Source organism: Dipodomys merriami, unplaced genomic scaffold, assembly GCF_024711535.1.
Source record: "Dipodomys merriami isolate MVZ:Mamm:240054 unplaced genomic scaffold, mDipMer1.0.p SCAF_8, whole genome shotgun sequence".
NCBI classification, from domain to species: Eukaryota; Metazoa; Chordata; class Mammalia; order Rodentia; family Heteromyidae; genus Dipodomys; species Dipodomys merriami.
Genome location: NW_027206401.1, coordinates 53,429,305 through 53,447,017, shown reverse-complemented (window position 1 = coordinate 53,447,017; position 17,713 = coordinate 53,429,305). Strand labels below are relative to the sequence as shown.

The 17,713-nt window shown below is 40.9% G+C and overlaps 1 protein-coding gene across 1 annotated transcript in view; it reads right to left on the bottom strand.

Annotated features, from left to right (window-relative positions):
• The window catches only part of Lmbrd1 (LMBR1 domain containing 1), a 60,191-nt gene that overhangs the window by 27,417 nt on the left and 15,061 nt on the right, over nt 1-17,713 (bottom strand). Inside the window, exons 4-8 of the mRNA XM_070010835.1 lie at nt 17,436-17,533; nt 14,534-14,601; nt 11,253-11,341; nt 7,861-7,934; nt 832-957 (exon numbers count right to left, since the gene is read on the bottom strand). Coding sequence (XP_069866936.1) covers nt 832-957; nt 7,861-7,934; nt 11,253-11,341; nt 14,534-14,601; nt 17,436-17,533 — 455 coding nt within the window. The remainder of the gene's footprint in view (nt 1-831; nt 958-7,860; nt 7,935-11,252; nt 11,342-14,533; nt 14,602-17,435; nt 17,534-17,713) is intronic.

The window sequence follows — 17,713 nt, the reverse complement described above, 5'->3', positions numbered from 1 at the left end:
GCATGGTAAAAGCATGTCCACCCATTTTTATGAGGCGCAAACTCAGGGCCTGGGTGCTCTCCCGGAGCTTTTCTGTTCACAGGCTAGCACTTTACCATTTGAACCACAGTTCCACTTCCAGGATTTTGCTAGTTAAGTAGAGACAAGAGTCTCACAGACATTCTTGCTTAGGCTGGCTTTGAACTATGATCCTCAGATCTCAGTCTCCTGGGTAGCTTAAACAGTCTCGTCACATATTACAAGTCTCTTCTGAAACCAACCATCCTCTTCCGTAACTTAGTAGTTTCTCAAATTTGATCACATATAATAATTATCTGACAGGTTTGTTAAGCACAGATTTCTAGGCCGTACCCTAGAGAATACAATTCAGCCTGAAGAGAGGCTAATTCTACTTGGCCAAAGATTGTATTTCCTATACACAGGACATACTTTATTACCTTCACTTCTTCAAGAACTTTGTGCTAAGTACATTACGTACTTACAAATTGCATCCCAGACACCTTATAACAACCTTATAGGCCAAGGGATAAAATGAATCCCTCACCCCCAGCCCCAGCCCCGGCAAGGGAGGGATGGAGTAATGCTTCAAGTGTGATGTGATGCCAAAAGGAATGGAAAAAGAGGAGGCAGAAGCTTTGTACTTTAGCTGTTACAACGCTGCTAGAAATGTTCAGTCTGTCAGTGTATGATCCTATGTTATACAGAAGATACATTTCAAAAATAGGGACATGTCCCTGGAAGGATATATTACAAGACAAGGAGGGGCAGGCCAGTGCTGGGATCCCACCACAGGCCACTCAGCCTCCCAGCCCCATCTCAGCGCTGGCTCACCTTGGATCGGATCGTCTGAATGTGCTGTTCCACCTCCTCCATGTCTTCAGTGTTTTCCAAACGCTCATACGTAGCACTTCTGGTGCCTTTGATCAGATTTAAGGGTAAGGCCGACATGCCATAGGCCTGAAAAAGACAGAGTTGAAATATGCTGGAATAGCTCTACTTTAAATAAATTATACACAATTGTGAAATGTAAAAATAATCATTTAGAGCAGAAACTTAAAAGTGGCCCACAGTGCAATGTCACTGGACAGCCTGGCATCCGGGAGCAAGTCACATGTGTCTTCTGTGTCACAGTCACACTCAGGTGCCTCTGTTCATCACACTTATCAGGGACAAGTTGCACATTTAACGTACATATATCGATGAAGGTAGTAATCAAGATAGTATGAATTACTAAAAACAATTTGTATATCATATTCTATAAAAGCAGAAACATTTTCTCCAACCACACATAGTAAACCTTAGAAAATACTTTTAATATATATGCAACATTTTATTAGCGTACTGGTCATCAAACTTTTTAGCTATTAATTAGCTCTGATAATAAACATACTACTGAATACATCAACTCCATATTCCAGTCCCAAATGATACTTTTTCTCCTAATAATTAATAAACAAGGTACTCACCTGTGGCTATTTACTCAAAAACATTATTGACCTTAAACTCTGACTGGCAACTGAAACTTCCTGGCTGTACCAACAGGGTCTGAAACAGACAGTAGCTTGTAATTTTAAATTTTTTTTTTTCTGTTCTGGTGCCAGTTTTGGTGCTTGAACTCAGGACTTGGGTACTGTCCTGAGCTTTTCTGCTCAAGGCTGGCTCTTTACCACAAGCCACTTCTGGCTTTATTAGTAATTAATTAGAAATAAGTATCCAGGCTGGCTTCAACTGCAATCCTCAGATCTCAGCCTCCTGAGTGGCTAGGCACTGGTTTAGAATCTAAAAGTCAGATGGTCTTCCTGGATTATCTGCTGGTCTCACTTTCCACAAATCCATCTTCTAGATGGCTTCCAAAGTGATTTCACTCTAATATCCAAGTCCAATATGTGGTCCTTCTGAGGTCCTCCAGGAACAAGTCTGATCACATTGTTCTTCTGAGTTCCTCCAGGAATATGTATATACATACACCACACTTCCTTGATTCATTTATCCACTGTGGGCATCTGGACTGCTGCTATAACTTGGTGATGAACCATGTGCAACTGTCTTTACTGTATCCTGACATAATCTTTTGGATAAATGTCCGAGAGTGGTATTGGAGGGTAGTTTTATGTGCATTTTTCTGAGGAATATCCAGACCACTTTCTAGAGCAGTCACACCAACAATGCAATAGGGTTCCTTCCCCACATCTGTGCTAACACCGTTGATGTTCCTAAGGTTCTGTGAGGTCCTACAGGACCCATGTGGGAGATGAGAAGGCAGTGAACCTCAGAGAAAGTGTGTGTGTTTATTTCATCTAGATGGTTTTAAAAGGTTTGTTTTTTTTTCAATCAGAGGTAGAATTAAGCTCTTGTGAATAGATTCCAATTAATGTAAGCCAGCATACTGCCAATATAGTCCTTTTATTTCACATCTTACCATTTTCACCAATCTTACCACTCCAGTCTTACACTACTTCAGTCACACACATAGTCCATGCTGTTAATACATGCCACTCCTTTCATAGTGCTGTAACAGCTTCCCAACCTGCACCATCAGAATATGCCAGTGCCATTCAGGTCTCAGTTGTTGTGACCTCTCTGAGAAACCTTCCCAGAGCTGAACAGATTCCTTGCTTATAACACATGACATTATTTGTCTGTATACTTCTTTTCTTTTCTGCCAATACTGAGGCTTGAACTCAAAGCCTGGGTGCTGTCCCTCAGCTTTCTTGTTAGTACTCTACCACTTGAGCCATAGCTCCACTTCAGGCTTTTTGGTTGGTTAAGTGGAGATAAGAATCTCATGGACTTTCCTGCCTGGGCTGGCTTTGCACTGCGATCTGCAGATCTCAGTGTCCTGAGTAGCTAGGATACAGGTGTAAGCCACCAGTGCCCAGCCATTGCACAGGACTCTAACCACTAGACCTGCTACCTCTGGCTCTCAAACCTGAGCCAGGCTCCTCACAACAGCAGTAACTATACATTAGGACCAAGTTCCAAATCTGTTTCCTTCTCTCTTTATTCCAAAAACCAGCTACTTAATAATATATCAAAATATTTCTGAGAAGATATTGGACTAAAAGTCTTTGAAGGAGCATGAAGTTATTTCCTTACATGGATCTTTGTTAGAAGAAATGGATGGACTATCTAAATAGCTTGATGTGAACTATTTCAGAAAAAATTAAAAATTGGTAACAACTGTGGCAACGTGAAAACAGGATACAATGTTTTTCTCTGAGTTTTTAATTGTCAGTAGAGAGTAAGGAAGAATAACCACTCATTACTAAGCCTTCACCCTCTTTTGAAGTCTCATGTTGAAGTTTCAATGACTATCGGGAAATTTAACTGTAATATTTGCATTTTAATAAGCTTGTAATAAACATTTACAAGACATTAAGGGCTTAAATAGCCATATTTTCAATTTAGTCTCAGACTTCTTGAAAAAATATGTAGACACAGTATCCTTTCCAAACATTTTTTTACTGCTTACTACTGCCCTCTAGGGAATTTCTGGAGAATCAGCAAGGCTAAACATGCTAGGTTCGCTATACTGCCACGGATTTTACTTATTTTGACTTCCCCCCAAAAATCACCAAATTGTTTTAAAATCTTTTCTGTAACCTCATGAATATTTAGTGTAAGAGAAACAAAGGCAAAGGAAACACCAACCCTTGCAAGTGACTGTCAGAAGCCCTAAGAGAAGGTGTGTACCGGATGGGGGTGCGTTCCTGAGTCAGAGGACTTGGCTGGGGAGCCAGGGCAACCTGGTGCTGCTGCAGGCAGGAAGCACATACAGGCCTCTCCCCCTATGGCCAGTCCTCACCCACGGGCAGCACATGCTAGTTCATTTGTTCCTGGAGAATCTTCCAGCATAGTCAGTCATAAGATGTAGACATATACAGCATGGGTGTGGCCCGTGGGACACAAAAATGGTACTCTACCAGGCACAAGACCGCAGTGAATGAACTGAAGGTTTTTATAAATGGTGAAACACCTTCCTGAATTCCTAAACTGAGGAGTAGGAGGCACCAGTGCTGGCTGAGGACGCCTGGACAGCGCAGATGCAGGACACAGTACACAATGTAAAGCACGTGCAACACACAGCCAAACTGGATCTCTAGTTACAAAGCAGATTCCTCCAAGGTTAGGGTGGCAGCAGTACAGCAACCATTTTCAATAGTTCTGGGGCTCACAGGGCTAAAGTCATAGCACCAGCTAGGCTGCTTTCTTTTAAAGGTTCCAAGGAGTCCTTTTTTTTTTTTTTTCAACTCTCAGTCTTGTGCTCATGTTTGATTTTTCCACTTAAGGCCACAAATCCACTTCCAGCTTTTTACTGGTTAATTGGAGATAAGAATCTCACACACTTTGCTACCAGGGCTGGCTTTGAACTCTGATCCTCAGATATTAACCTCTGAGTGGCTAGGTTTACAGGTGTGAGCCACCAGAGCCACTTTCCTGACTAATCTCTTTATCTACTGCTAGTCTCATTTTCCTATAGTTATCAAAGTATCACTTGACCTTCAAAAATCTCTGTGAAGACTCAAAAATAAAACTATGAAAAGTCCATGTTAAAAAAAAATTTCTGTGAAGAATTTTCTACACCAATTTAAATCTGGACAAGACTGATGCAGGAAGGTTAGAAGAGAAAGACATCACACCCAGAACCCGCCTAATGAATCAGTCCCACAACAGCAAGCAGAACTCCAGATCTAACTACTGATTTGTATCAAATTTGTGACTGCTTCTTTTTTTTTTTTCTGGGTCCGGGCATGGGGCCTGAACTCTGGGCCTGGGCGCTGTCCCTCAGCAATTCAGCTCAAGGTTAGCACTCTACCACTTGAGCCACAGCGCCACTTCTGGCTTTTTTCTTTTTGCTTATGTGGTGCTGAGAAATTGAACCCAGGGCCTCATGCATGTAAGGCAAGCGCTCTACCACTGAGCCACCTTCCCAGCCCATTGTGACTGCTTCTTAAAGACAAATAACGGACTTGCTTTCGTTCACTCCATGAGAAGGGAAGATAATCACCAGTGGGCTTCAAATGGCAAAGGCCTTTTGTGCTAACACTTAAAAACACAACTGAGTATCCATAGTAAGCAACTCAAGTATACTAAACTGTGTCTAAGGCTTCTTTATTACATTTTAGGGCCCATGAATGACAGACACATGAGACATGAAATGCTGCTGTCACCAACAGCCCATTTCTTTTATATCTAGAGGATGATGTATTGGGAAAACCACTACCTTTCACCAAGAATGCTTTAAACACAGACTTTATTAATGTGAAAAGGTTCCAGGTTTTTTGTTTTATGTTTTTTTGGGGTCTGGTCATGGGGCTTGAACTCTGGGCCTGGGCGCTGTCCCTCAGCTCTTCAGCTCAAGGCTAGTGCTCTACCACTTGAGCTACAGCGCCACTTTCAGCTTTTTTCTTTTTGCTTATGTGGTGCTGAGGAATCGAACCCAGGGTCTCAGGCATGCAAGGCAAGTGCTCTACCACTGAACCACCTTCCCAGCCCCAGGTTATTTTAATGCTTCTTGTACAACACTAATGCAGTAGGGAGAATGGTATATTAAAAAAATTATTTGTGCCTTTTCTTCTATAATCTGAACAAAAGAGCTAAACAGAAGTCTGTATCTAAGCTTGTCAATCCTTTGTAATTCATATTAACAACAGAGTTGGAGAATTATTAGGACTCTATATCCTAGAAAAATATTAAGCTATAAAAAATATCTAATTCACTGGCTGCCGGTGGTTCAACCTGTAATCCTAGCTACTCAGGAGCCTGAGATCTGAGGATTGCTGTTCAAAGCCAGCCCAGGCAGGAAAGTCCGTGAGAATTTATCTCCAATTAACCACCAGAAAACCAGAAGTGGCACTGTGGCTCAAGTGGTAAAGAGCTAGCCTTGAGCTGAAGAGCTGAGGGGCAGTGCCCAGGCCCAGAGTTCAAACCCCATGACGAACTCCCCCTTCCCCCACCAAAATCAAATTCTACAGATATTCTGGATACTAAGCCTTTGTCAGATATACAATTGGGAAAAAAAGATCTCCCATTCTGTAGATTTTTTAGATTAGTAACTATGTCGTTTGCTGTGCCGAAACTTTTGAGCCTAATGCAATCCCATTTGTCAATTCTCTCTCCAATTTGTTGAGCTCCTGAACTCCGCTCAAAGTTCTTGCCTATGCCAATAAGTTATACTGTAATGTTTCCCCTTCTGCCTTTGAGGTTTGACACTGAGGTCTTTGACCCATTTTGAGTTGATATTAGTATAAGGTGACAGAGAGGAATCCATTTTCAGTCTTCGACATATGGATGTACAATTTTCCCTACCATTGTTCGTTGAAGTTTTTGTTCAATATATATTTTTGTTTCCTTTGTCAAATATTAGATAGTTGTAAGTATATGGGTTTATTTTTGGGTCTTCTAGTCTGTTCCATTGGTCTTCAGCCCTGTTTTTGTGTCAGTATCAAGCTGTTTTTATTACTATAGCTCTGTAGTGAAGTCTGAGTCTGGAATTGTGATATACCTCCAGCACTGTTTTTGTTTTGCTTAATAAACTAAGCCCTCAAAGAATCAACCCAATTAATAAATGGACTAAAGAGTTAAATACAGTCTTCTCAGAATAAGAAGTAAAAAAAAAAAGCCAATAAGTACATGAAGACATCCTCAGCATAGCTGGCTGCAACAGGAATGTAAATCAAAACCACACCGAGAATCCATCTCACTAAGACTACAAACACAGGTGCTAGCGGGATGTGGGGAAGGAGCCCTAAGACACTGTTGGTGGAATGCAAGCTGGTGCAGCCCTCAGGAAGGCTTTGGAGAACCCTTAATAACTGAACACAGAACCTAAAATCCAGCCACACCACTCCTGGGCATTTATTCCACAGATTACAAATGATATTGCTGCACTATTCACGATAGTCACATTAGGGAAATAGCTCAGTTATCCTACAATGGACAAATGGATTAAGAAAATACAATTTTGTGCGTGCGTGCGTGCGTGAGTGCGTGCGTGTGTGTGTGTGTGTGTGTGTGTGTATGTGTGTGTGTGTGTTATACCATGGTCTTCTTCTAATCCACCAGGAAGAACATGATGTCATTTTCAGGGAAATGGACCAACTTGGAAAAAAGCATGTTGTGATTCAGGCCCAGAGAGACAAAGGGTACATGTTTTCTCTCATATTTAAGTTTGATCTAAATTATGAATATATTTGTAAACATAGTTGTCTGCATAGATACAAAAGTATTAACAAGTATGGTATAAACTCACACTTTATCAAAATGAATTCTAGGAATTCATTGTAGGGGAGGGTTATTAGGAAGGGGTAGACAAATGAAGAGAAAAAGGTTGGCAAATAGTCACAATATTCGACGTACATAGGTGAAAATGAAACCAGGTAAACTGAGATGGATGGGGTTGGGAGATGAGGAGACTACGAAGGAGTGTCTCTGACCAAGATATACTGTACGTACAAACTAATATGTTGAACTGAAACTCTTTTGTAAAACTACTTTTAATTTTAAAAAAACCACAAACATCCTATAGTCCCAAATAAGGTATATCTACTGAATTAGTAGCAGATATTGATATTAGTAACAGACTGAATTAGTAGTAGATAGTTCTAGTTACTTATACATCTGTAGACCTATTACTGTAGAGTCTATAACTACCTTTAAGGTTCCCAAGTTATATAATTGGTTTTTATATACTAAGTTTCATAAGCATAAATAAAATATTTATGACTAAATGCTTATTACCAAACTTGGCAGTTATAAAAAAGTGGGAGAGTGGAAAAAATGAAAACAGAACTAGGCTGAAGAGATTACTAAGGTAAAAGAATTGCTTTGATTATCAGGCAATGGTCACAGGACACTTACTGTGTACGTTATAGCTGCCAACATTCCAATTAGCGTGAGAGAACTAATGGAAAATGACAATGCAGCCAGGCCATCTGCAAAGGAGGAAAAGTGTGAAACACATACGTATACGACATTCATGTGCTGATACTCATCAAGTACTGTGTAGAAATTAAGACTCCTCCTACCCAGTGCTGGTGGCTCATGCTTGAAATCCTAGATACTCAGAAGGCTCAGAATCGGAGGGTCATGGCTGAAGCTAGGCTCAGGGCAGGAAAAGTCCATGAGATTCATCTCCAATTAACCACCAAAAAAACCAGAAGTGGTGCCATCTAGCCATGAGCAAAAAAGCTAAAGGATAGCGAGAGGCTCTGAATTTAAGCCCAAATGCCAGAACAACCGCAACAACAAAGAAACGAAGAGTCATTCCACATTGTGGAGGAATAAAACAAGAAACAAGCTATGTCCTTAACACTGCAATGCTGACTGGGAAGAAGAGTTTTTAGAGGGCCTTCAAAAACAGATTTGTATACGAGCCTTCAGATTATCTAAGAATTGCTTCCTTTCAACTCTTATGCTCTCTACAGGCCTGGTCAACAACTGTCTACAGGGAGCCACTGATTGTACTTCTGCCCTTCTCTCAATCTTGGTCTTTCTCAGTTTCACTTTCCTTAGTCTTCAAGTAATAGAGCAATATATAGCCTAAAACTAACATATTAAACATTTATTTCACTTTTTTGTTGTTGTTGTTGGTTATGAGGCCTGAACTCTGGGCCTGGGCGCTGTCCCTCAGCTCTTCAGCTCAAGGCTAGCACTCTACCACTTGAGCCACAGCACCACTTCCGGCTTTTTCTGCTTATGTAGTGCTGAAGAATTGAATCCAGTGCCTCATGCATGCAAGGCAAGCACTCCACCACTAAGCCACCTTCCCAGCCCTTATTTCACTTTTTAACTCACAAGGATTGTCAACTTGGGAGAAAAATAAAAGCAAACATAGAAAGTCTTTTCAAATGTAATACTTAAAAAAAAAAAAAAGGAATGTTAGTAGAGTGTGGAAGAACATGCCTATAATCCCAGCACTCTGAGAGACAGGAAGACCAAGAGTCCAAAGGCATCCTTGGCTATTGGAGTAAGATCCTCTATCAAAAATGAAACATGAGCTGGGTACCAGTGGCTCATGCCTGTAATCCTAGCTACTGAGGAGGCTTCAATCTGAGAATCACAGTACAAAGCCAGATCAGGCAGAAATTGGAGACACTATATCCAGTTTACCGGTAAAATGATGGACTAGAGGCATGGCTCAAGTGGAAGAGTGAGAGAGAAACCATACGAGAGTACAACAGTGTAAGACTCAGTACTAGCACACAACAAAAAGATCAAACAATCTGGGTAAAATGTGATAATTAGGCAAAAAAAAAGACTGAAGATACTCTTTTGATAAGGCAGGGACTAAGATCTGGGTATTAATACCCACAAACACATATGTGAAGTGTTTATCCATGGAATAAAGAAATGATAAAGAAGTTATGGTACATTCACAAAGCACATTAGTTGGCTGCAAGTATTTAAAAACATTATTTAGTGAGAAAAGGTCTATATAAAGCAGAACTGCAAATTTGCATTAGTGATAGTTGAAACAGTAGTTTCTCTTGTCAGAGATACTAACTGAACAGAGATACTAACTGAACAGGTATACTATCTGAAGCAATGGATATGTCTGTCCTACACCTTGACTGCAATCAACTAACCTTTGTTGCACCTGCATAAGCAATATACATTTTACTATGTAAAGTGTCTATTCAAAAAATGTATATATCTTTGATGCCCAAGAAATATCGAGAAGTGGGATAAGGAAATAAATCTTCAAATTAAGAACACTTGGGCGACTGTTTTTAACCTTTAAAAGCAGCAGATATAGTAGCATAAATGTTCTCTAGAATATGGTATGCTAAGGATCTGAAAAAATAAGGAACTAAAGAAAGTGAGGGTACCAAACTCAGAATAACGCTACCTATCTAGTCACTGGTTCAAGTTATTCTGTCCTCAAAGAACACATTGACTTGTGAGATCACATCCAAGGAGAAGAGCAATGTTCAAAGCCCTCAAGCAATTAATGAAAGAAAAGAAACAATTTATTTCTCAAAAGTAGGATCCTTGTTCATAAATCTTGGCAATCCACTAAAAGATGCCAGCCCTGCTCTTGCTGGTATCAGCAAGATATTAATGGGCCACAATTAGCAAAATGAAATCTTAAGTGAAAAACAAGGGGCAGATTCCAGGGCAGTACTTAATGTTTCCTGAGTAAAAAGCAAAAATTGATGGCCAAAGAATGTACCTGACCAATCAGAACGAATAAACACAAAAGCAATAACAGTTCTCAGTGTAAATGCTTATAAAAATAAGTACTGTAGGTGTCTTACAAAATCAAAGTCAAATGTAAACATTTTTGAGCAATGTTTTACATTTTTGGTATCTCATTTCAATGGCAAAGATTATTTTCAGTGATTAAATAACCTTCTATTCACCCAACCTGCCTTTTTAAAAATTTTTCTTTAAAGATCTAGGTCACCTGGGTCAGGTTAAAGAGATATTCTGGAAATGCAATGCCAAATACTTTGGTGAAATAAATTTAAAACAAAGCATTTCAATTCATGTATTTTTAGTCCTCCATAAAAAATTACTGCACTGCAAACAACAATATAGGAGCTCTCTTGATAATGAATGATGAAGAGTAAAAATCAACTTATGCAGCACATTCCTTAAGATATTAGAATAATGTTATAGAATAACTCAGTGAATCACATGGAAATGCTAAGGATCTTTACTACTGAAATATTTCTTTTTCCTTTTTTTTTTTTTTTTACTTGTCTTAGTACTGGGGCTTTAACTCAGGGTTGAGGCTCTCTGTCTCTTAGCTCTTTGTTGAAGGTTGGTGATCTACCACTTGGGCCACAGCTCCACATATGGATTTTTGTTGTTATTGGAGATAAGAGTCTCAGGCCTGGAAGTGGCGCTGTGGCTCAAGTAGTAGAGTGCTGGCCTTGAGCTGAAGAGTGCAGGGACAGTGCCCAAGCCCAGAGTTCAAGCCCCACAAGCTACCAAAAAAAGAAAAAGAAAGAAAAAAAGAGTCTCAGGCTTCCTGCCTGGGCTGGCTTCAAACCACAATCCTCAGATCCTGAATAGCTAGGCTTGAGCCACCATTACCTGGCTGAAATATTTCTTTTGAACATGGTAATTTTATTCAGAGGCCAAGAAAATAGCTTCATAATAGCTAGACAGAGTGGACCTAACAACCCAGAGCTCCTGATTTCTCCAGCACAAATTTAACCAGAACTACATAATCAACCTCGTAGCAAAGTAAACTCCAAAGGATTAGAAAAGGTACTGTGGATTTTTCTTTAAAGAATACTTACGACTACTTCCAAGTTCTTCGAACAGGAACTTCACTTTCTCCCACTCTGTAGAGTTTTTGTTGCTGGGAAGCGACAGTGGGACAAAAGCACTACAAAGGAGAAAAGAGCTGTTTAGTGACTTTAAAAATAAAAAGCTCAGATGGGCGCAGTGGCTCACACCTGTAATCCTAGCTACTCAGGAGGCTTGAAATCCTGCTCGAAGTCACCAGGGCAGAATAGCTCACGACACTCTTATCTTTAATTAACCAGCACAAAGGCTGGAAGTGAATCTGTGGCTGAAGTTGTAGAGTGCCATCCTTGAGCAAAAAAACTAAGGGACAACATCCAGGCCCTGAGTTCAAGTCCCAGAATCAGCACAAAAAGGAGAGAGAGAGAGAGAGAGAGAGAGAGAGAGAGACAGAGAGACAGAGAGACAGAGAGACAGAGAGACAGAGAGACAGAGAGACAGAGAGAGATAGTTTAGTTCTCAAAGGCATGGTACAAGTACCAATCTGCAGCATAGATTACCACTTTTCCTCACACCCCTACAGATAATAAAACAATAAAAACATGGCACACCCAATCTCACTCAGCTCAACACATGATCTCTGTGGAAAGAGAATGGCTAATGCTGGCCAGCAGACATGGAATGAGTGATGAATTCAACAGAGCTCAAAGTGAGACTTTCACTTCTTATCTGTTGTCAGGTCAGGTTCTACCTGTCTTTCAGATAGTCTCTCTTCCTTTCTGCTCACTGAAACTTCTCTTGTTCTGACTCACACCTCTCACCCGAAATACAATGATCACATCAACAACAGACCCTCATCGACTTCAACACTCGGTTTGGGGAACTTCTGAAGCAGCCATATGTAACACTTTCCTGTGTTCACACCCAGACGATGCACATATCATCACTGGCTTCCATAGCTTACTAGCACATGACCCACAATTTTTTTTCTGGTCCTGGGGCTTGAACTCAGGGCCTGGGTATCACCCATGACCACCTTCTGCTCAAGGCTAGCACTCAACCACTTGATCCACAACACTACTTCCACCTTTTGTGAGTAGTTTATTGGAGGTAACTCACGGACTTTCCTGCCTGGGAAGACTTTGAATTGTGATCTTCAGATCTCAGTCCCCTGAGTAGCTAGGATTCCAAGCATAAGCCACTGGCACCGGACTTCAGAAAATCTTAAGCATGACACCCAAGACTCCTGGCGCACCGATGGCTAACCAATGGCTACTGTGGTGTCTTCTTGCTGCCCTGGGAACACTCCAAACAGCACACTGGATTTCTTTGGTGGTTGTTTTGGTTTTGAAAGGACAGGAAGGTTTAAATTCACACCACACTTTTACTCATGCATCAAATATTCCAGGCTGATTTCAGCCACTCAGTTAATATGTTTTATTGATTGCCCTGTGTCTCCTGAGCATTTAATGAAGTCATGCTAAGGGTTTTTGCTTCTTTACTGATTCATCTGGTTTTTGCTAGTACTGAGTCAGCTTGAACTGGAGCCTCATGCTTGCCAGGCAGGCCTAGCACTGTAGCCACACCCTATGCTCAAGTGTTACTCCAATCCCACACACCTGGATTTAGGGCTTGCTGAACCTACTTCATGTTAGAGGAGGCATAGGGAGCCTGCGTCCACAGGACAGAGACCTTTTTTTTTTTTTGGGTCCGGTCATGGGGCCTAAAATCTGGGCCTGGGCGCTGTCCCTCAGCTCTTCAGCTCAAGGCGAATGCTCTACCACCTGAGCCACAGCGCCACTTCCGGCCTTTTTTTTCTGCTTATGTGGTACTGAGGAATCGAACCCAGGGCCTCCTGTATGTAAGGCAAGCGCTCTACCACTGAGCCACCTTCCCAGCCCAATGGGGGGGTAGAGACCTTATAAGAGGAGGAAGAGACTCCATAGAACTCTCATAGCAGCTCAGGAGAAAGAGCAGGAAGACAGATGCCCCCAGAGACGAGGAAGAGACCCTTCCCCACCACAGAGCAAGAAGAGAGACCCCTCCGCACCACAGAGCAGGAAGAGACCCCTCCCCACCACAGAGCAGGAAGAGAGACCCCTTCCCCACCAAAGAACAGGAAGAGAGACCCTACCCATACCACAGACCAGGAAGAGAGACTCCTCCCCACCAGAGAACAGGAAGAAAGATCCCACTCACAAGACTAGGAAGAGAGATGCTTCCTCACCACAAGACCAGGAAGAGAGACCCCCACCACCACAGTCCAGGAAGAGACCCCTACCCCCACCACAGACCAAGAAGAGACCCCTACACACTACAGAGCACACCTACTAACATCCTGACCACAGACTTGCATCTTGCACAACTGTGAGAGCAACTCAGCCAGTGTCCTTTTACATCTTAATGCTTCTCAGGCTCTACACCAGGACCGACAAACTACCTGGTTACCTGTATGTATATAAACAAACTACCTGGTTACCTGTATGTATATAAACAAACTACCTGGTTACCTGTATGTATATAAGTTAAGTTTTATTTACATATTTTATTTATTTATTTATTTATTTTGGGTCCGGTCGTGGGGCCTGAACTCTGGGCCTGGGCACTGTCACTCAGCTCTTCAGCCCAAGGCTAGTGCTCTACCACTTGAACACAGCAGCACTTCCGGCTTTTTTCTTTCTTTTTTTTTTTGTTTATGTGGTGCTGAAGAATCGAACCCAGGGTCTCAGGCATGCAAGGCAAGCACTCTACCACTGAGTCACCTTCCCAGCCCTACATATTTTATTTTTGTGCCAGTACTGGGGCTTGAACTTGGGGCCTGAGCTTGAATCCCTCAGCTTTTTCATTCAATACAAGAGCTCTGCCACTTTAACCACAGCTCTACTTCCAGCTTTCGGCTGGTTAATTGGAGATAAGAGTCTCATGGAATTTCCTGCCTGGGGTGACTTGAACCCTCGATCCTGAGTAGCTGAGATTACAGGTATGAGGCACCTGGCTAGCTGAAACATCTTTATTGACCACAGTTACTGAAGAGCTGCAAGAGGACTGGCTGACCACCTTGAAAAACACACCAAGCCTGAAATACTGATGAGAAAATTACCAACACCCCCAATGCTCCCGGCCTCATTATTAGAGAAGCATTTCAGTAAAGTGCTGTGGTGGAGGAAGGAACTGCCATTCAGACAAGCGATGACACTTCCAGGTCTAAAGAGATGGCAGCACGTTACCCACATGTGGATGAAACATTCACATTTGTGTGAAACCCAGAGGAGCTTTTGTTGTTATTCAGATGCTTCTATTTCCATTATCAGGTCGGAAAAAAAATAAGACTTACCCAACTAGAAGAAGAAGTCCGCAAATCAGAACAAATCCCAAGGTGTACTTGAGTGCCGCTTTAACCTGCTACATGTCCATGGGAAAACAGGTCATTCAGCAATCCCTAACTGCACACAAGTCTTATAACAGTACAAGACAGCATTCATGACAAATGTGCATTGAAATCAACAGTATAAAGGCTCAACTATTGTAAAGAAACCTTAAGATTTAAAGAAAACTAACTGGCATACAAAATCTTAAGAATCTGCAAAAATCAGTTAAAATTTTTAGGGTCAGACCTTTGTGAGCTCCAATGGGTATTATCCAACTATTTAATAAAGCATTTATATAAATATATAGCAATCAGAAACAATACTTCTAATCCAATTCATCAAAATGGGCTATAACCACAATAAACATTTCATATACTGTCAGGATATGTGTTCTGGTAAATATAAAGAATAGATATATTATTACATATAAATACATATGCATAAACAAATGCATGTATTTTACAAGACTATGTTTATATATGTGTACCTATACTTACATAGTTTGATACATATGTGTAATTTGGGGGGGGGGAGTGGGGAGGGGCAGCCCAGGCCAGCCTCAAACCTGTGATACTCCTGTCTCAACTCCTGAGTGGTCAGATTACAGGATTGCACTACCATGCCTGGCTATGTATGTGTACATGTATATACATGTACAAAGCACTATTAGAAGAATCTGACACTTTGACTTCCTTAATTCTCACAACAACACAGACAGCTGTTCTCATCCCCACTTTAAAGACAAGGAAACTAAGGCCCTAGAGATGAAATCATTTCCTCAAGCCACACTGGTCACAGGGGATTAAACAAGGAATAGAAAAAAAAACCTTAGGAATGTGTAGGTTATGTTTGGATTCCATAATGGAATTCAGAGGACTAACAAATATGGAAAACTCTGAAGAGGGACCAAAAGCTAATATTCTCCAAGAAGAACTTAAATCTCTCAACATCACATTATCTGTCCTCTCAGACCAACGAGATCTCCAACAAAGTACCCTGTAGACATTGGCCTCACGTTTAATGTAGTAAATCCTCATCCACAAAGGAGTCAAGAGTACTTAGGGATAAAACTGAGGATCCTGAGATCAGTCAAGGGAAGGGAAGTGACAACATAAATCACGCTGAGGTTCTAAGAAATGTGTGGCCTCACCTTCCAAATAGGAAGTGGCTTAGTATCTGCAAATAATAAGCTGGACTCTGTTATTACTTCCTATCACCAGACACCAACTGTCATCCAGGAGTTACTTAAAATGCACCTGATCCTAATGCAAAAACTCTTAAGATTAAGCATGATGCTAGGTTTTGAATTCATTTTTTGTTTTGTATTTTAATAAAATAGCAACAAGGCATAAAACCAATTTCTGTGATTCAATAAAAAAAGATATTTCTTTCTTTTCTTTTTTTTTTGTCAGTCGTGGGGCTTGAACTCTGGGCCTGAGCACTGTCCATTAGCTCTTCAGCTCAAGACTAGCATGCTACCACAGCGCCACTTCCAGTTTTCTGGTGGTTTATTGGAGATAAGAGTTTCACAGACTTTCCTGCCGAGGCTGGCTTTGAACCGCAATCCTCAGATCTCAGCCTCCTGAGTAGTTAGGATTACAGGCGTGAGCCACCATGCCCAGCAAAGATATTTATTTCTATCATGTTGCCTTCCCACTGAAAAAAATTTTAAATATTGCTTTAATATATATCTTTCAACAAGCTATTTTCTTCTTTGATCTGCTAGCTACCATGTATTAGTAGATTTTCTGTCTCTAAACCATCCAGGCCATCTATAGAGGCCCAACTTGACTAGAAAAAGTTAATATACTTTTAAAATTCTCCACAATTATATTTAGTAGTACTTTAGTTAACTACCAGGCCTGGTAGTGGTTGTTTATAATCCCAGCTACTCAGGTGACAAGTGGCAGAAGGATCAAAGTCAGAAGTCAGCTCAGGCAGTTAATGTAAAGAATCTGATATTCTGTCTATGGTTAATGTAGTTCTATTTGATATTCAATATAAATCCATTTTAAAATTTATGAATTAAGCCGGGTGCCAGTGGCTCAGGCTGGTAATCCTAGATAATCAGGAGGCTGAGAACTGAGATTCATGGTTCAAAGCCAGCCAGGGCAGGAAAGTCTTTGAGACTCTTACCTCTAATAAACCACTCAGAAAACTGAAAGTTATCTCTAATAAACCACTCAGAAAACTGGAAGTGGTGCTGTGGCTCAAGTGGTAGAGCAGCTGCCTTGCTGAAGAGCTGAGGGATGGCACCCAGGCCCAGAGTTCATATCCCATGACAGACAAAAAGAAAAAAGAATTATCCAAGTGCTGATGTCTCAGGCCTGTAACCCTACCTACTCAGGAGGCTAAGTTCTCAGGATGTGATTTGAAGCCAAACACCTCAATTAACCAGCATAAAGCCAGAAGTGGAGGTGTGGCTCAAGTGGTAGAACACTAGCCATGGTCCAAGAAGCCAAGCAAGAATGTGAGGCCTGAGTTCAAACCCCAGGACTGGCACATACAAAACAACAATAATGGTAATAATCACAAGCTTTATATACCTAAGGATTTGAAATTTAGTTGGTTCCAAATCTATAAGTGTAAAAGACCATGGAAATGCCAAAGACAGTGTGAAAAAGAAATTTAATATTGTATTTATAATATTTCATGATATTTCAGTTATGGTTAATACAAGGTTTATAGTTAAAACTACATTCAACCGTTTCTTTTTACTTGAAGCTGAACATGAGGAAGTTTCAAATTTCACATGTATTTCTATTAGACAAAGCCTGATCTAACTGGACTCACTGGGGTCATGTCATTTCTTGAAAAAGCCATCATTTTTAATTAATGAAAATGATAACAACTTTAGGGAAAACTTACAGTGCACTTCCTAGCATCATCATCATCCTTCTCTTCATAGTAGAAGTACACAAAAGGAATCCAGAAGAACACACAGAACAGAATCACAGAGTACAGAGCTGTGGAAATAAATAATGTACTCCAGTAAGAACCACCGCTGCATTTGTAACCCTTTGTCCCACCATTTCTGTGCCTCCTTACCCTCCCAAAAACAAGACAAAAAGAAAAGAAAAGAAAACAAAAACAACAACAAAGAAAACCTTGTTTTCATTTCCTGGAGTTCATTTTAATAAATATTA